Source organism: Dromiciops gliroides, chromosome 6 (assembly GCF_019393635.1).
Source record: "Dromiciops gliroides isolate mDroGli1 chromosome 6, mDroGli1.pri, whole genome shotgun sequence".
In the NCBI taxonomy this organism is placed as follows: Eukaryota; Metazoa; Chordata; class Mammalia; order Microbiotheria; family Microbiotheriidae; genus Dromiciops; species Dromiciops gliroides.
Window position 1 is genome coordinate 11497607 of NC_057866.1, and position 18631 is coordinate 11516237.

Here is an 18631-nt window from a genome sequence, read left to right on the forward strand (position 1 = left end):
CCCTTTCCAGGCCTCAGTTTCCCTGTTTGTAAAATGCCCAGGATGGTTTGGATAGGCTGATCGCTCAAGCCTTGTATAGCTCTAGGCCCCCACTTTCTCCCCTTCCCTGCTTCACCCCCACACCCCCACCTTCAGGCTTCCACTTGGCCTGCTGGGAGTTGTAGTTCAGGCTAAGTGGTCTGGTTACAAGCGTAATCCCCACTGGAGCGCATGCTGCTGGAGGGCCCGGCCTGCTTTGTTTTTGTCTTTGCTGCAGCAGCCCCTCCCTGGCACAGGCCTGGACCCTCATAGGGGCTGGTTTGGACACGAAGCACCGGACACGCGGTCCAGCCCGCAGGAAAGCCCGGAGGCGGGCCACCAGCTGATCGCCAGAGTCGACGCTCAGCCTGCTGGGAGACTGAGCGCCGGAAACCCGAGCTTTCCCTCCCAGCTCCCGTATGGACTTCTGGGAGTTGTGGTTTCATTGGAGACCCGGAGCCCGGGTGGGCGCGAGAGTGAGACTACGTTTCCCAGGAGGCCGCGGTGGGCGGGGCTGGCTCGCAGGCCCCGCTCCTGGCCGCCGGCCCCGGCCTGGGAGCGCGTGCGCAGCCCGTTTCTCCTCGCACCCGAGTCCCCGCCCGTTTCCCGCGCAGCTCCGCCTGCCGGCCCGCCCGCTCGCCCGCCCGCCCTCAGGCCCGGCCCGGCCCGGCCCCGGCCCGCCCTCTCCCTGCCGCCCGGGCTGATGAGGAGGCGGCTCCATGTTTTCTTTTCTGCGAGCGGCGGCGGCGGCCTCAACAGAAAGCGGGGAGAACGAAGGTAACCCCGCGCCCCCCGGCCCCCTGCCCCGGGCCCCTTCTGCCTCAGTTTCCGCCCCTGTAAGGCGAGGCCACTCCCCGCCCCTCAGTAAAGGGCGGGGCTTAGACCAGGCGGAGGCTTTCCCCTCCCCGACCTCAGTTTTCCCGTCTGTATAATGAGGTCGTTAGACCAGGTGGTCCCGTAAGACTCTGGTCCTCCTACGGGCCTGTCAGGAAAGAGAGACGCTAGTGGGCCCTCCCTTCCCCATCCCGTGCCTCACTTTACCCATCTGTTGAAAACAGGCAAGACTAGTTGGCTTTTAGGGGCCCTTCCCCTCCTTGGACCTCAGTTTCCCCCTGTGTACAGTGAGGGTTGGCTGAGATGGCTCCTGTTGTAAGTTTGCTACGTGGCTCCTTCTTCCCCCGCCTTGGTGGTGGGGGGGTCTTGTTTACCATCTAAGTGGGAAAGGCTCTCAGGGGTCTCAGCTTCCTTCTTTCAGCCCTCCCCCTCCTCCCTGCACGTGCCCCAGAGCATGGGGGGGGAGGGGCCCTCCCCTGTGCCCCCTGCCCAGAGCAGCGGGGGAGGGGCCCTCCCGTATCGGCAGCCTGGGACCAGGTGCCAGCCCTCCTTTGGGGTGGGGTGGAGTTGGGTTTCCTGTCTAAGCTTGATTTCTGCCAACCCTGCTTGCCCCACCCCGTTGGGCATGTAGGGTGCAGTGGTGAATGACCCGCCACGCCACGAGGTGATCCCCATTAAAGGTCCTCCTAACTCTGCAGACGTTTCCAGCCCATTGGACTAGAAAGTTGGAAGCAGATGCTTTTGGCCATATTAGGGTGGAAAGCTGGAGAAGGGGAGATGCTGAAGGCCCCGGGCTAGTCACTACAGGCAGGCATCACTCCTCCGAGGGAAGAGGGCAGGGTTTGGAATCCAGGCTCTGCCCCCTGGTACCCACTTGTGTGCTACCTTGGGCCGGGCCCCCTTCCTCCCCTTCTCTATCCCCGCCCAGGGTCCTGCCACAGAGTCTGCTGGCTGTTACTCAACTTTTATTAAACCTGTCCTGGGAGCCGTGAAACTTAAATTATTTTTAACCTGGATCTCTTTGCCTCAAGGGACTGAAACCAAAAGTGTGGTAGGGAATTTGGTGTTCTGTCAGGTGTTTCTCACATGCCCTAAATAGAGTAGGAACTTCAATGGGAGAAAATATGCAGATGGTTTTAAATACGTTTGCTTTTTTTTGCAAAGAGAACTCAAGGGAGATCGAAAAAGTCCCTACCCACAATCCCCTCCCCCCTCCCCATTTTGAGCATAACACGTGGACGTTTCTACAAGTTCCATTTGTGAACTTTATTTATAGGCTCAAAAGACAAGTGAGGAGCCTGCTTGGGAAAACTTCTCCAAAGTCCACACATTTTAGGCCCCTCTGTTGGGTCTGAGAAATTGATTGAAACTGTGGTAGGAAGGAGAAACTGTTAAGTGGGGGCTTCTACCAGCGGAGGTGTATTTGAGGGAGTCAACTTTTTGGGGGTTTTTTTGTTTGTTTTTTGGTGGGGCACTGAGGGCTAAGTGACTTGCCCAGGGTCACACAGCTAGTAAGTGGAGGGAGTAACTTTTAATGGATGAAATAATGAAAGAAAAAACTGTGATTTTAAAAATATGTTTCAGCATTTTATCTATGTTCCCAGTCTATAATGTTAAATCACTTTTTTGTTTCATTTTTGGAGGGGCAGTGAAGGTTAATGACTTGCCCAGGGTCACATAGTTAGTGTCAAGTGTCTGAGGCCGGATTTGAACTCAGGTCCTCCTGAATCCAGGATCCGTGCTTTATCCACTGTGCCACCTAGCTGCCCCTCCCAGTTTATAATTTTAGAGAGTTACCTGAGGCCCTGAGAGGTTATCATTTACCCAGGGTCCCAGGTCCACTCTCTGTAAGAGGTGAGATTTGAACCCATGTCTTCCTGACTTTGTGTCACGCTGCCTTTTCTTTCCTAGATTCAGGAAGATCTGAGTTCAAATCTAGCCTCAGACACTTGACACTCTTAAGCCTCATTGCCCCACCGAAAAAAAAAAAATCTATATGATAATGGGGGGAAAAGTCCGCCAAGGATATATGATAGTGGTGTCAGACTCCAGCAGAGAGGAGGCTGGCTACCAGGCTGGCCTGGCTGCAAATTGACTTAGAAAGGCACTTATTAACATTATGTGTACTTGATTGTGTTTTTTGTTTTGTTTTGTTTGCTTTTTGTTTTGTCTGGGGAAATGGGGGTTAAGTGACTTGCCCAAGGTCACACAGCTAGTACGTGTCAAGTGTCTGAGGCCGGATTTGAACTCAGGTACTCCTGAATCCAGGGCCAGTGCTTCATCTACTGAACCACCTAGCTGCCCCTTGATTGTGTTTTTATTTATTTTGTTAAATATCTCTCAATTACATTTTGGCGGGCCTGAGGCCCAGTCCTTGTGTTTGAGACCTCTGCTGTAATGGGTAGAGGGCTCAGCTTGCAGCTGTGAAGAACTGGGTTCAAGGCCTGACCCTGACACATTCTGACTGTGTGACCTTGGGCAAGTCACTTATTTCAGTGCTCCAGGAAGTTACAGAGAAGGAGCTAACTGCAACTGTCAAGAGAGTTTTCTCACCTGGGAGGGCCTTAGACCAGAGAAATCCTAGGTTCAGTCCTTCTTCCTTATAATTCCAGTATTTTTTCCACACGCGTACTTTGTTTTATAAAACCAGTTTTGTCTTATGACAGATATCTTTGAAAATTCCTGTTGTTCATATCACTCCCCAGGAAAAGAAACATTTCCTCTTGGCTTTTCTTTTCATGATCATTTTTGCATGAGAAAGTACTTTGTAAAGCGCTGTATAAATGTTAGCTATTGTTACTTTGAAAGATTTAGACCAAGGCAAGCACTTAATTTTTTAAAGTCAATAAAATAAGGGGAAATAGCAACTGTGTTGATTTTTTAAAAAGCAAGCTTAACTAAAGAATAGTTTCAATACTTTTTAAGAATAGAAAGAGCACCACCTGTGGAGCCAGAGCACTTGGGCTCAGATCTTTCCTCTGATGCCTACTTACTGGGTGACATTGGACAAATCATGCAGCCTCCCTGGGCCGTCTGCAAAATAAGGGGGTTGGACCAGGTGACCTCTGAGGCCCTTTCCAGCTCTAGAGCAAAGATTCTGTTTTGCAAACATGTGCTGCCACTGGAAGCCTCACGCAGCGGGTTTTTTCTTTGGTGGGAAGGAGGATGGAGCATGGCTACACTTTTTCTAGAGACCATCGGGTCAGAGGGAGTTATTTGCTGCTCCTCACACTGGTGCAGAGCATATGCATTGTGTCTAGTGTAAAGGATTCATCCCCTTTATGGGATGAGTTTTTAAAGTGTTCTTTGTTATTCTTCATGTGGTCACTTATTTTAACAAATAGCCTTTGGAAAACAAATTTAGGAAGTTCCCATAGGTACAGATTGGTAACCCTTCTGCAGCCTAGAATCTGGAGAGGGAGCCAGAGCACCTGGGGCTTGTCCAGGCTCCCATTGTCACTCTGTCAGTGGGTGCACTTGAACCCAATTTATCTTCTTGGGAGGCAGCTCTCCTGCCCCTAAGCAAGGCTGCTTCTCTGGCTGCACTGGAAAACATTTCTTTGAAATCCAAAGACACTTTGTGGAAGTTAAGGAACAAGCTTTTGACCCATTTTGGTTTGTTATATGGTAACATATGTAGTCCATTTGAAGCTTGGAAGGATCTACATTCTGTGATGTGCTTTATAAATGATCGGGAACACAGGATGAGAACTGGAAGGACCTTTGAACTTATGTCTGGTTCCATCCTTCTACAGAGGAAGAAGCTTAGGTCTGGAGACCTGGCCGTGGCAATGCTTGAAGGTAATTAGGAACCGAGCTAAGGTTGGAGCCTAGCTCTTCCTCTAGGTTCATTGCTCCTACACTCAGTGATCAGGTGTTTCGTATTCCAATGTGCCAGGTACTGTGCCAGCCTCAGCCTCAGCTGTGGTTACAGATGGTGCCACTCTGCACATATTTCTGGGTTACAAAAGCATTTCCAAAATAGGATTTTTGTTGCACTTGCCAGTGAGATGTTTGTCAGAGGACGTGGGTCTCTGCAGAGGGTTCCCAGGTGGGTATCTGTAGCTCCAGATTCTGCTGAGCTCTTGTCTGGTCTGGTCTGACCTGATCTGGCTTGACCCTCACCTCCCTCTCTCCCAAACGCATTCCCTCTGTGGTCTTCCCTGTGTTCATGTTGAGGGCAGCCCTTCCCAGGCCTATCTGACTCCTCAGAGTCAGTCCCATGACAGCTCTTGGGGCCTTTCTCTCCAACAGCCCTGAGTTTGGTTTTGGTCCTCATTGCCTGGTGTTCCTGCCTCAGTTTTCTCTCAGCTTCAGTCCATCCTCCCTAGAGCTGCCAACCTGATTTTCTTAAAGCACACGTCTGACCACATCCCTCCCCCTTTCAAGACACTCCTTATTTTTAAGAACAAATACAGACTTGTCTTTTTGACCCCTGAAATCCTTCCCGGCTGGGCTTTAACTGGGTTACTCCTCTTTATGAACTTCATGGTGCAGTCAAGCTTCTGTCTTTCCCTGTGGTACTCCACCTTTTGCCCTGGGCCTTTAGGCCGTCCACTGTGCTGGGAACCTACTCAGTTCTCACCTTTTCTTTTTGGACTTCGAATAGGAGTTCCCCATGGGAGGGCCAAGTCAATTTCTTCTCTGTATCCTCAGTGCCTTACTGGCAAACAGTAAGCACTCAATGAATGCTTTTCCTTTCCATTTCCTTGCCTTCCCCAGGCCCTGGCTGTTGGCTGGGCTTTGTCACATTAGACCTGGTGTCTTTCTTTGGAGTGAGCTCGTGTTTTTAAAGATTTAAACACTATTGCTATATATACAAGTTCTGGGTAAGCATACATTAATTTATTAATATTATAACCACAACGGATTGACCATATATCTCCCTAACTTCTCATGGTCTCAGGCCCCATGGTAGAGAAAGCAGAGAACTTCAGCATGCTAGTTAGCCAAAGCTGGAGAAAAGCCCCAAAAGACTTCCTGAATGCCTGAATCGATTCATAGCCCTACCAGCAGTACACCAGCCTCACCTGTTGTCCTGCATCCCCTCTAACATCGATTATTTCTTCTTTTGCCCATCTGATAAAGGTGAAGTGGAACCTTAAAGTTGCTTTAATTTGTATTTCTCTAATTAGTGATTTAGAGTACTTTTTCATATGATTGTTGATAACATGAATTCTTCCTTTGAAAACTCCTTATTTATATCCTTTGGTCATTTATCTATTGGGGAATGGCTCTTAGTCTCATAATTTGAATCAGTTTCTCACATATCTGCAATGAGACCTTTAACAGAGACTCGTTGCAAAGATTTTTTCCCCTGTTAACTGTTTCCTTTCTAATCTTTATTATATTAGATTTCTTTGTGAAAAAATTTGTATGTTTTATGTCCAGTTTATTTTGGGCAATCTTTTTCTATCACTTGGTCAGTCAGGAAGTCTTTTCACTTTCTGTAGATCTGAGGTAATTTCTTTCTTGCTCTTCTAATTTGTTTATGATATGACTTTTTATATCTAAGTCATGTATTAATCAGGAGCTTATCTTGGTATGTGGTTTGAGGTGTTGGTCTAAAACTGATTTCTGCCAGATTGCTGTCCAGTTTTCCCAGAGACTGGGATCTTTGGGTTTATCAAACAGTGTTTCTGTGTTTGTTTTCTTCTGTGTGTGGTGTAATTAATATGTTTCACTGATTGCTCTCTCTCTTTTTTAAACTTATAAACCCAATCATTTTTTTTTTGGTGGGGCTATGGGGGTTAAGTGACTTGCCCAGGGTCACACAGCTAGTAAGTGTCAAGTGTCTGAGGCCAGATTTGAACTCAGGTCCTCCTGAATCCAGGGCTGGTGCTTTATCCACTGTGCCACCTAGCTGCCCCCTAAACCCAATCATTTTAATGATTACTGCTTTGTAATATGTTTGAGATGTGTTACTGATGGTCTTCTTTCCTCCCCTTTTTTCATTATTATCTTTGAGATTCTTGATTTTTTGTTTCTCATATGAGTTTTGTGACTATTTTTTCTAGCTTTATAAAATATTTTTTTTGTGAGATTGACTGGCATAGCACAAGATAAGTTCATTCATTTAGTGCTATTTAGGTTGTATTGTCTTTCTTTTTAAAAATTTTTTTTTCTGTCATTCTTACTATAATGACTTGTCCAGATACACACAATTGATAAGTGTCAGAGCTGGAACTTGAAAACCAAGTATTTAGACTCCAGATCTTGGCTCATTAGTTTTATGTGGCTGAAAGAATAAGAAAACCCACCCAAACAGTTTGTGGAGATTGCAGTAAAAGCCTTCATTAACTAAGCAAAGCCTGAAATTCATGGGTATTTCCTTCTCTTCTACATTTAGAAAACAAATGGATTAAATGGAAACAAGCAGTCAGACATTCCTTTTTCTTCTCCAAACCTCAGGGTATTTCTTGGGGGTTGTGTCTCCAGTCCCTTTCTCTCTGGAATTGGAAGGCCTCAGCCATTTAGTCAGACCCATCATTTTACAGCTAAAGAATCTGAGGGGATGTGACCATAGGGTTATTGCATAAGTTTGTGGCAGAACTAGGTTAGAAATCCAGATTTCTGATTTCCAGTCCCATGTGCTTGACATTCTACTAGCTTTCTCCTTTATATAGTCATAATTGATATTACAGAAGACCTCGTAAAGTTCTCAATCATCAGAGAAAAAGCAGTTTTGTTCACTGTGCATTGTGAAGGCAGGAAAGTAGACGAGTATCTTTTAGAAAGATTTTCAACAGTAATTGAAAGGAAAAGGATGTTCTAACTTCATTTTCTGAAACACTCTCTTTTCTCCTGACCATTCTAGTTTTTTGAGGTTTCCTGTAGTGTTTTATTTTTCTGGAATCACTTAAGAACTTATGTGTAACTGTGAACACAAACATAGGCCAACAACAGGCATTCTATTTCAAAAGACATTTCTAAAACTGGTTTGATTTTGACTTGGCCTCTCACTTCCTGGGCTGAATTCTGTAGATCTGAACACAGCATGCCAGTGGGGCGTGTGTGTATATGTGTTTGGGTGTGTTTCCCTTGCCTCTCAAAGAATTCAGTGTTTTAAAAAGAATGGAAAATCTTGGATCATAACTTTTCCCTGAGTCATTTACACACACGCACATGCACACACATACGCACACTAACCTCAATACAGTCATGCGTTCCCTTGGTTTCATTGACTCTTAGGAGCTTGGAATGACAAGCTTTACAAAAGTTGTTGCAAAAGGCCAGCAAATGACATAAATCTGATCACATTAGTTAGGGACTCTTGGTAACAATGTGACCCTGAATGGCTTGACTAGATTCAGTCTACAGGCTGGGGTAACTTCAGCAAAAACAACTATTTCTGGTCATCTGTGGTTTACCTGGTTTTCTTCTTATACACAAATGACCCTTTCAGTCCCAGCAGATACTTTTGATTTTTTTTTTTTTTTGGTGGGGTAATGAGGATTAAATGACTTGCCCAGGGCCACACAGCTGTCAAGTATCTGAGGTTGGATTTGAACTCAGGTCCTCCTGAATCCAGGGCCAGTGCTTTATTCACTGCACCACCTAGCTGCCCTCTAATTTTGATTTTTTGAACTTGACAGCTGCTTTTCACCTGTAGCTGGTTTCTTCTGATTTAAACCCCAGTATTGTGCTTTCTTGTAGCACCAACTGAAAAATCGGGCCGGGATTCAGCAAGCGTGTCCACTCCTCATATTTGGTGTTTCTCCAGCAGCAGTACCAGAGCACGGTTTGTATCATTTATTCATTTGAATACATTCACAATACTGAAGTAACCTCTTTTCCCTCTTGTTTTCAAATTGGACTAGAAATCAGGTTTTTTTGGATCTGGAAAGCCAGAGGCTACTGACCACATTAGGCTGAAATACTGTCTTACCTAACATAGAACTTATTCTTTGGTTTAATGGATGGGGTGTTGGACTTTGCAGCCAGAGGACCTGGGTTTCCAGGGTCATCGTGGGCTCAGATTCACAGCTCCAGAGCTGCCAGGGACCCCTGAAGTCATCTAGTCCACCTTAATTCCCCATTTTATTTTTATTATTTTGTGTGTGTGTGTGTGTGTGTGTGTGTGTGAGGCAGTGGGGGTTAAGTGACTTGCCCAGGGTCACACAGCTAGTAAGTGTCAAGTGTCTGAGGCCGAATTTGAACTCAGGTGCTCCTGACTCCAGGGCTGGTGCTTTGTCTACTTTGCCACCTAGCTGCCCCTCACTTCCCCATTTTAAAGATGTGGAGACTGAGGCCCAAGGGGAGTTCTGTGACTTGTCAGCCAGTCAACAAGCATTTATTATGTGTATGCTCCATGCCAGGCATTGTGCCAAGCCCTGAGAGTAGTGAAAGGTTAGAACAAGGTCCTTGCTTTTGTGTCAATATAATGGATAAGGGGATTTAGCAGATGCTCAAAGGCCCACCTGGAGATTAATGTAAACTGATTGAATGAAGTGAGAGTGACTGACTGCTGATTAGCCTACTTCCAGTTAACTAGATTGTAAGCACATCTGGCTGGCCCTTAAGAGGATATTGTTCTCAGAAGCTAAAAACTGAACTTTACATCGAGACCACCTTCAGGTCCAGTGAACTAATGGATTTGAATGACGCTAGCCAATCAGCTTGAAGAACCTCCCATTTCTGGGAGAAGAACACGAAGGAAGAAGTTGATGCTGTCAGAGGAGTTCTTTCTCTTTTGTTGGAAGCATCGGTTATGTGGGAGAGGACTTCAGAAGTGGGAGGTTTAGGAAAGCTAGGATTTCCTGCTATAAGAAATCTGTTCTTGGGGCAGGTAGGTGGCGCAGTGGGTAAAGCACCGGCCCTGGATTCAGGAGCACCTGAGTTCAAATCCAGCCTCAGACACTTGACACTTACTAGCTGTGTGACCCTGGGCAAGTCACTTAACCCCCATTGCCTCACTAAAAAAAAAAGAAAAAAAGAAGAACCCTGTTCTCGATCTCTCTCTCTCTTTACTATCTTATATCTTTTAATAAACCCTTAAAAAGCCTAAACTCATTGATCAGTGATCTTAGCCAGTTTCTCCCCAAAACTGGGGGGCCAGATTAGAACCCACATTTAGAATTTAAGAATACACACCTTCAAGGAGCTCCCAGTCAAATGGGAGAACACAACATGCAAACAGCATATAAACAGGGTAAAGTGGAGGTCACCCAGCGTACCTGGGAATAAGGGGGACCAGGATAAGGATGTTAGCGGAGACCAGAAGGAAGCCAGACAGCAGAGGTGATGAGCCTGGGAGATGGTGAAAATGCATTGAGTGTGGGCACGGCGCGGCTTGTGTGAGGACCAGCAGGGGGCTGGTGTCCCTGGGTTATAACACGAGTGAGGTATGAGACGTCTGGAAAGGTGGGCAGGGGCTCTACACGCCACACCTGACCCTTAGAGGAGTCTGTTGAGTAGGGAGGTGTGGTCAGACCTTTGCTTTCGGGAGATCCCTGGAGTGGGGAAAGACTTGTGGCAGAGCGACTGGCCCGCAGGGTGTTATTGCGGCAGTGCAGGCTGTGAGGCGTTGAGGGCAGTGCCAGAAGGAAGCAGGTGTAGATGAGGGGGAAGGCGAGGGAGAGGGAAGGATTGAGGATGACCGTGGCTGCCAGTCTGGGCGAACTGTCCTCAGTTGTCATAGTGAAGTAGGGGGAAGGACAGTGAACTCTGTCTGGGGCTCTCTGGAGGACATCCAGTTCAAGAGGTTGAGGAGGTGGCTGGAGATGGGAGATTGGAAAGAGGTTGGGGCCGGATAAAAACATTTGAGAAGCACGAACTGAGCCCATGGGGGCTGATGAGGTCACTGGAACCGTGTGGAGGAAGAAGAGAGCCTGGTGACCCTCAGGCGCCAGGCCTGACCTACCTGAACATACCCCTAGGGAAGACTGAAAGGAAGCGTCACACGAGTAGAGAAGGCCGTGAAGACCTGGAGAGAAAAGAGAATGAAGGAAAAGGGGGTCATCAGCAGTGTCAAAGGCTGGAAAGAGGCCAAAGTGGATGAGGACTGAGAAAGGTCATTCAGAGGTCACTGTGGGGTGGAGCCAAGATGGCAGAAAGCAGGAAGTACGGTGAGGGCCCCCCTCCCCCCAGCTCCTCCAGAACTGAGAGAGAACACACCGGACTGAATCCTGATGGAGAAATCTAAGAAAAAGTCACCGGAAGTCATTTTTCTAGCCCACGTCCGTATAAGGCAATAGAAAGTTCTATAGCCACTGGGGAAGGGGGTCTGGCCGGGAGCTCGCCGTCTGTAACGCTCCGGCATAAGGGCGAGGCCCATAACGGGGCACCTCAATGGGGGCAGGTGACAACTGACGGCCTTCTTGCCCTCTCTTTAAAAGAAAACTACTTAGAGCTCTGAGAACCGTCAGGCCCAGTGAGAGTGAAAAGAATCTGCCAGTCACCTCGTGAATGAAGCCCCCGATGAAAACTCCCAGGAGCATTATAACTCAGATCCAGAGATTTCAGGCCGAAGGAAAAATACTGCAGCTGCAAGGAAGAGAGAATTGGAGTAGGAAGGCGTCACAGTCAGGAGCACACAGGGGTCAGCAGCCAGCACTAGAAAGCAGCAATGAACTTGGAATAGGGTATTTCGGAAGGCAAAGGGTACAGGCTTGCAGCTAAGAATAATTGATTCAGCAAAGTGGAGGCTGATCTTATCGGGAGAAAACTGGAACTTTAATGAATAGAGGACTTGGAAACATTCTTCTGAAAGAGCGGTGTAGAAACTTTGAAGTTCCAACACAGGAGTTAAGAGAAACAAAAAGGTAAACATGAGTAACATTGATAAAGGACTAGATCAGGATAAACTTTTATTCAGTTTGGGGAGATGACGTATGTGTCCCTTCTGAACCCTGCTATCGTCGGGCCTCAGAGGGAGTCCAGTCAGGCAAGGCATCAAAGCCGTTCTCTTATAAGAGAAGAATTCGGGATTAGGAAAGAGGGAAGAGGAAGGATAGGGAGAATATCTCACATAATGAGGGTATATATAAGTAAATATTTCAATAAACCAGGACGAGGGGGAGGGGGCTCACTCTCCTCTGAACTGGTCCAACATGGGAAGAATAGACACACCCAGTTGGGTTTCACTCAACAGAGAAACAGGAGAGAAAGGAGAGAAGGGCACGAGAGAGGGATTAGTCCTAAGCACAACAAACTCTAACTAAGGAGAAATACTTGTCGCTTTTTGAGGTGACAGAGAATGGGAATCTAAGGGTGTATAAATAGGACAGTGCTGCTGTGCTCTAGAGATGAGGAGGGGGATGGTTTCAGAGAAATCTGAGAAGAATTGCGTGATGCAGAGGGAAGTCAACGGAGCCAGCGAGAACACACACACTCATTCTTAATTGGGGGAGGGGGATGGGAGGTTTTTCCCGATTGAAGAAAATACAGTTTAAAATATTTTTAGCAAGAGTTCATTGGTGACTTTGGGGAGAGCAGTTTCAGTGGAGTGATGAGCTAGGAAGCTTCGGAGTGTGAGAGGAGAGGAAGTGGAGGCCATGATTGTGATAGGAATTTAGCTGAGGAGGAGAGAAGAGACGGGTCAGTAGCAGGAATGGATGGAAAGAGCAAGTGCAGATGGGGGAGACAGACATGTTTGTAGGCAGCAGGGGAGCAGCGAGCAGTCAGGGAAAGACTGAAGGTGAGTGAGCGTAGGGATGAGAGAGGGGGCAGTCATCTGGAGGAGACAGTGCATTGGGATCACAAGTGAGATGGATGGAGGAGAGAGCAGGTATGATTTGAACCCGCGTCCTCCTGTAGGGCATCATTGCCTTCTGCTTCTGACTAGCTGGGTGATTCCAGACGAGTGAGTTGCTTTGCCTCTGAACCTGTAAAATAGGAATATTGTCTGTTATCTCCTGCCCAGGATTCTTGAGAGACACATGTGGTGATGGGGGTGAAGGGCTTTGCAGAGCTCACAGCACCGCACTTCTGTGGCCCTCCTGACATGACTGTCTGTGTCCACTCTCTTAGTGCTACGTCACACCCTTTGTGCCTGCTCAGCACGGATGTAATGGGGACCATGCACTAGAGCATGTGGGAATCCCCTGGATTTGGTGGTGAGGGACCTTGGATCAAGTGCAGCTTTGCTTCTCATCCCCCCTGTGACCTGGGCTAAATCACTTACCCTTTGGGCCTGCTGTTTCCTCAGTTGTGGAATGGAAGGGTTGGTCTAGGATTTCTGAGGGCCCTTGCCCTTCTAAGTCAGTCCTTATCCCCATTAAACGGGCTCTTGTAAGATATGGTATCATTGTTGCTGAGTCATCTCAGTCATGTCCGACTTTCCACGACCCCATTTGGGGTTTTCTTGGTAGAGATACTGGTGGGGTTTGCCATCTCCTTCTCCAGCTCATTTGACAGAGGAGGAAACTGAGGCAACCAGGGTGAAGTGACTTGCCCAGGGTCACCCAGCTGGTGTCTGAGGGCACATTGGAAGGTGGGTCTTCCTGACTCCAGGAGTGGCTCTCTGTGCACAATGGTGCCATCTGGCTGCTGCCCATGTTGTTATTAGCCACGCCAAACAGAGGCCATAGAACTTGATCCTAAATTAATAGGGAATTCTTGGAGTTACAGGTTTATAAAGCACTTTCTTCCCCACAACATGGACTCCACTTTCCCCCCAGTCACACAAGTACCCTGATGCGGGCTCTTGTCACCTCATGCCTGGACTTTGTAATGGGAAGAGGAGATGGCACATTGGGCATGGGGCACAGCCAGGGCAGTGTAGGAAATGGAGGGTCTCATGTACCATCACAGGAGGAGTAAGGAGCAAAGCTGGGCTTTGACCTGGGTCCCTGAAGCAGGGAGGGGGCTCTGCCTGCCCTGGCCCCCACCCCCTGCCCCACTCTCCACTCAGCTGTCAAAGACAGACCTCACTCTGTCATCCTCCCTACCTAGGATCAGATTGAAAATCTTTCAGCCCCTTTCTGCTTTTCTGGGCTTAATCTTCAAAGATTAATTCTGACTCCCCTCCCAGCAACCCCTCCATCTCCTGGCTGGCCCTCGCTCCCCACTGCTAGCACATCCCCTCTGTCGTTACGTCCTGTGCACGCGTGTGTCCCCCTGCTTCCCTTATGTACACAAGCACCTCTGCACGTTGTCTCTCTTGTTAGGATGAGCAGGGACCCTGTTGGGGCTGTCCTCTTTAGTGCAGTTGGTGCCAGGCCTGGGGCAGGCCCTTAAGTGCTGGGTGAGTGAGAGGGAGGTTCCACAGTTTTCCTGTTGGCGCCTCCTGGCACGGGCCTATCCATCCCAAGTCTCTCCCTCGTCATTCCTTTGCAAGTAGCCACCAGAGAGTTGGCAGTTTCCAGTTAGATCTCCAGCAGCCAGCAGTCACTTGTGATGAGGCCCGGGGAAAATGCAGGCCTTCTTGGGCCTGCCCAGCTGGAGTCACACAGTAGGGACTTCCTGTCGGCTGATTAAAGGCCATCAGATGCTGCTCGCTTGTGCTTATACGAGCCCAGGACCGCAACTTTAGACTCACATGACCTTTGCTGCCTAGCACTCTCTGGGCTGGTGTGCACCGGGACACGCTCGAGGCTCTCTAGGTAACCCTGGAAGCTCCAGCTGCGGGCTGTGGGGCAGTGATTACAGTGACCCACACAAAGTGCCGTCAGGAAGGCCTGATGTGCACTCAGATGTCTGTGTCAGTGCAGGTGCCACCCCCTTGTGGGCCGTATGGACCCAGCTTCAGTGAAGCCAAGGGCTGATCAGCAGCCCAGGGGGGCGTAGGGGAAAGAGCCTCTGGCTCCTGCTGGCTGCAGGACAAGGGGTGTTACTTTGGCTCTCGGAGTTGTGGTTTCCTCTGCTGTTAAATGGGTTTAGTGCCCCCTCCCTCCCAGAGGAGTCAGCAGGCCCCAGTGAGCAAATGCATGGAAGGAGCTCCCTTGCAGGAGGAAGGTCAGCGGCCGTACTCTTATCCAGAACTGTAGGGGAGCCTCTCTGTCCCCTGTTTTAGGGAGACCAAAAGTTAGGCCCCGTGTGATGTGGGCAGGCCTCTTCTGTTCTAATCTGGTGATGCCTGGGTGAGAAAAGGGGACTGCCTCTCGATGGCCTGGCACACGGCACACGGACGAGAGCCTGCTGGTTATTTCTGCTCGGCCTCCCGGCTGTGGTTCATCCACTGGGTGGGGCACTGGTCCCAGTTCACCTCTTCTGCCCCCAGGAGTCAAGATGGAGCCTGTGACTGGCATTGGGTCTCCCAGACACGTGGAGCTTGGGCCTGCCGGCCTCCTGCCCAGTAGCTCCTAATCTCTACGTGTTCGTCAGGCGTGCAGGGGCTGGCTGATGCACTGAGGCCCCCAGGAGCGGGGTTTAAATGTTGAGCGCTGCCCTTTGGCCTTCTGGCTACTATGGAGAGGTGCCTTGGAGACCAGCCCCAGGGAGATGGAGGCTGACTCCTCTGGTGCATTGTGCACCGGCTACTGGTGCTTGAGGCCACCTGTGGCGTTATCCTCCCCTGGGAAGCCGATGCTCTCCCCCAAGTCCCCCGGCTGCCCCTCGGGGCTTGTTCTCTCGCTCCTGGTGGCCTGACCCCCTAGGAAGGTTCCCTTGTTCTCTCCACTCAACACAGGCGGTGACATTATGGAGCCCCCCGCACCCCCCGGCCCCGTGCAGGTTGTCCTGGTGAACAAAGAGGAGCATTCTTTCGAGCTGGACGAGAAAGCCTTGGCCCGGGTCCTCTTGCAAGAGCATGTCAGGGAACTTGATGTGGTCGTGGTGTCAGTGGCCGGAGCATTCCGCAAGGGCAAGTCTTTCTTTCTGGACTTCATGCTTCGCTACATGTATAACCAGGTGGGTTAGAATCTCGTGCTGTCTTGGGGCCTTAGCGCCTTCTTTTCCTGTCTCTGTATTTAAAGAAGACTTATTTCTCATCCTGCAGAAGGAAGGAGGCCATTCCCAGTGGCTGGGTGACGACAATGAACCGCTGACAGGGTTTTCATGGCGGGGGGGCTCGGACCCCGAAACCACCGGAATTCAGATCTGGAGTGAGATCTTCATCGTGGAAAAGCCTGGTGGGAAGAAGGTAAAGGGAGGGAGGGGTGGGGTGGGGCCTCCAGACACATTGTGTCCATCACACAAAACCTCTCTGTGCTGGCCCACGGTCTGAAGCATCTTGATGTTGCATCCTCTTAACTTTAAACCAGTAAAACCCAGAGAAACCTTTCCAGCCATCACAGATGAACTTTTACCTCCAACTTGCCCGCCAAGCATTGCTCATTGACACTCCCTCTGTAGCCTCTTCTGTTCTGGCTTGTTCACCTTTTTCCTGTTTATGTTTACATTTTAACTTTTTCCCAGCCAGTTGGTAAATACCAAAGTAGGTTTTGTTTTGATCTGAATTACTTCATACCAGTCTTTGCAGACTTCTTCATATCACTTATTTATCATTTAAATGGCCTTGTATTATTCTGTTATATGAATATACCATAGTTTATTTAGTGATTCAAGGTAATTCAATTATAAATTATAATTAATCATCAAGCAATCTCTACTCTCTATCCCTCCCACCCTTCTCTCCCAATTAAAGAAATGAAAAATGAAACCCTCATTGTAGATAAGCATAATCTAGCAAAGCAAATGCCTATGTCTCATTCTGCATTTTGATTCCTTCCTGGGAATACACTTTTTTCAAGTAAAGTCATCTCTCATTGGTACTGGCTTTAGGAAGGCATGCAGAAATTGTGTTGGTTTTCACCCAGTATCCTTATTAGTACTGAATCTGAAAAGTCTCAACGTGAAAAGTGATCGAATCTGAGAGAGACGTAACTGAGGGAGACCTTAGAGGATGTCAGGGCAGCCCCCCCTCACTGTAGAAATGGAAGAAAGGAGGGAGATGGTCCAGCCAGGTCTAGCCTAACACATACTCTCTCTGGCACCCTCAAGCTTCCCAGAACCCCTCAGTCTCTTCAGTAGGAAGCATCTTGGCCCGTTGGCATCTTTATGTGCACACAGACAGTCGGGGGGTGGTGTGTGGATGGCATCTGTTTGGTTCTTACTGTGACGCTCAGAATACCCAGCACACAGATGTACCCTTTACGGGGTTGCTGATGAGGTCGCTTGGTTTTTAAAGGATTTTTAAATTGTATTCCTTTTTCTGTTGGATGTGGTCAAGAGAGCACTAGATTTGGAGTTAGGTTCTGGTTTTGAACCCTAGCTTCTGCTTCCTGTGTGACCGAGAGCAAGCAAGTCCCTTCCCTTTTCTGGGACTCAGTTTCCTCCTCTGTAATTCGAGGGGGTTGTACTTGACTTCCAGCTCTGGGGTCTTTTGAACCTATTTGGTTAAATTGCTATCTGGTTGAAAGCATATTTCTTTAATTGAATTACGTACCTTCCTCTATTAAAAAAACCCATATATATAAATGCTCACACACGTGTATATATGCACATATATGTATGTAGCCAAAGAAGTACATGTGTGCGTGCGTGTGTACGTGCATGTGTGCACACGTGTGTGCGTGCGTGTGCACGCGCACAGAGTTTAACACTGGCTATTTCTAAGACAGGTCAGTCTGTCTTGAGACATTCCTTTACTAGCTGGTTAAAGTTCAATATTATCAGGTTCCTTTGGGATTTTGACTTAGGATTTCTTGTGCTTAAGAACCCCCCACACCATTTCTCCTGGTTCAGAGAAACCTTCCCTCTGCCCAGGGCACAGCTCCCTAAGTACCCTCCTGCTTGCCACTGGCTTTAATTTTCATTTCATTGTCTTCTCCTAAGCCCTGCCCTCTGTCTTTATCTTGAAACAACAATAGCCCCGACCAAAGACAGCCAGACTACCACTGGGTCGTCGATGACTGTCGAGAAGCCCTTCGGTTCGTGTGGATGCTTGTGGGACAAAGACCTCAGGACAAGCCCTAAACACCATTCATTCTGCCATTAACTCTCAATGTATGGAGGCCTCAACCCTGTTTTGGGTGGTGGCTCCCTGTTCGTTTTGGGGACATCTTGGAGATGGGAGTACCTTCAGCAGGGCCTGGCCCTGAATGTCAGGAGCGTAGGAGGCCAGGCTTATAGGACAACCAACCCGTTGGTGTTCCTAAGGACATGAGATAGCACGTGAGGTGTGTTCTGGGGGCTCGGTGCCTTGTTTTTGCCTGCTTTGTGCTGCCTGTCTGCCCTCGGCTTGTCAAAGACTTTCCTCAAAAGATTCATTTCATGGTGAATGTGATGAGGATCGTCAGGCTTTGGGGTCACTGTGCCAGGAATTAGGAGGATGTTTTTAACCCTGCTGCCCGGCGTGTGCTGAAGAATTTCACCTCTGCCTCCTGTTGAATTGCGATGTGCAAAAATAACCATGGTGTGATGGAACCTTCTGAGAAGTTTCCAGTTTAAAACAGTCACTAAAAACCGAAGAGAACGAGGTCCCTGCTCACCATACCCATCTCTAGAACGGTAGCTAATGTTGACTGTGTGGCAAAGCATGATGGTTGGCCCAGACGATTTGGTCAGAGGAGGAGAGCTGGAGATCCCCTGGTAACTCAAGGTAGCCTAGGCTGGACTAGAATGTAAGTCAGTGTGTGGAGGACGTTTGGAGGCCTCACAGAAGCCTAGGTTTTCCCTGCTTCATTTGGTGGGGAGTGTTAGAGACACCTTCCTGCTTCCTTGGACTCATTCTGTCATACTGTTAAACTGGCCAGCCCTGAGGCTTATGAAGGGCCCTTAAGGGGTCCCCCATCTTGTCCCTGAGTTGCTGTATTTTCCAGAAACACTGGCCCCAGGGCATGCAGGAGGCCCCGAATGTGTCGAGGATGAAGCCCCCCAGAGCTGGCATAATTTGTTG

General features: G+C 48.6%; 1 protein-coding gene across 1 annotated transcript in view; it reads left to right on the forward strand.

Annotated features, from left to right (window-relative positions):
- The first annotated feature begins 653 nt into the window (after positions 1 to 653).
- ATL3 (atlastin GTPase 3) overlaps positions 654 to 18631 on the forward strand; it is a 34209-nt gene continuing 16231 nt past the window's right edge. Inside the window, exons 1-4 of the mRNA XM_043970788.1 lie at positions 654 to 795; positions 8509 to 8593; positions 15422 to 15642; positions 15731 to 15874. Of these exons, the coding sequence (XP_043826723.1) occupies positions 15433 to 15642; positions 15731 to 15874 (354 nt within the window). The 5' untranslated portion in view covers positions 654 to 795; positions 8509 to 8593; positions 15422 to 15432. The remainder of the gene's footprint in view (positions 796 to 8508; positions 8594 to 15421; positions 15643 to 15730; positions 15875 to 18631) is intronic.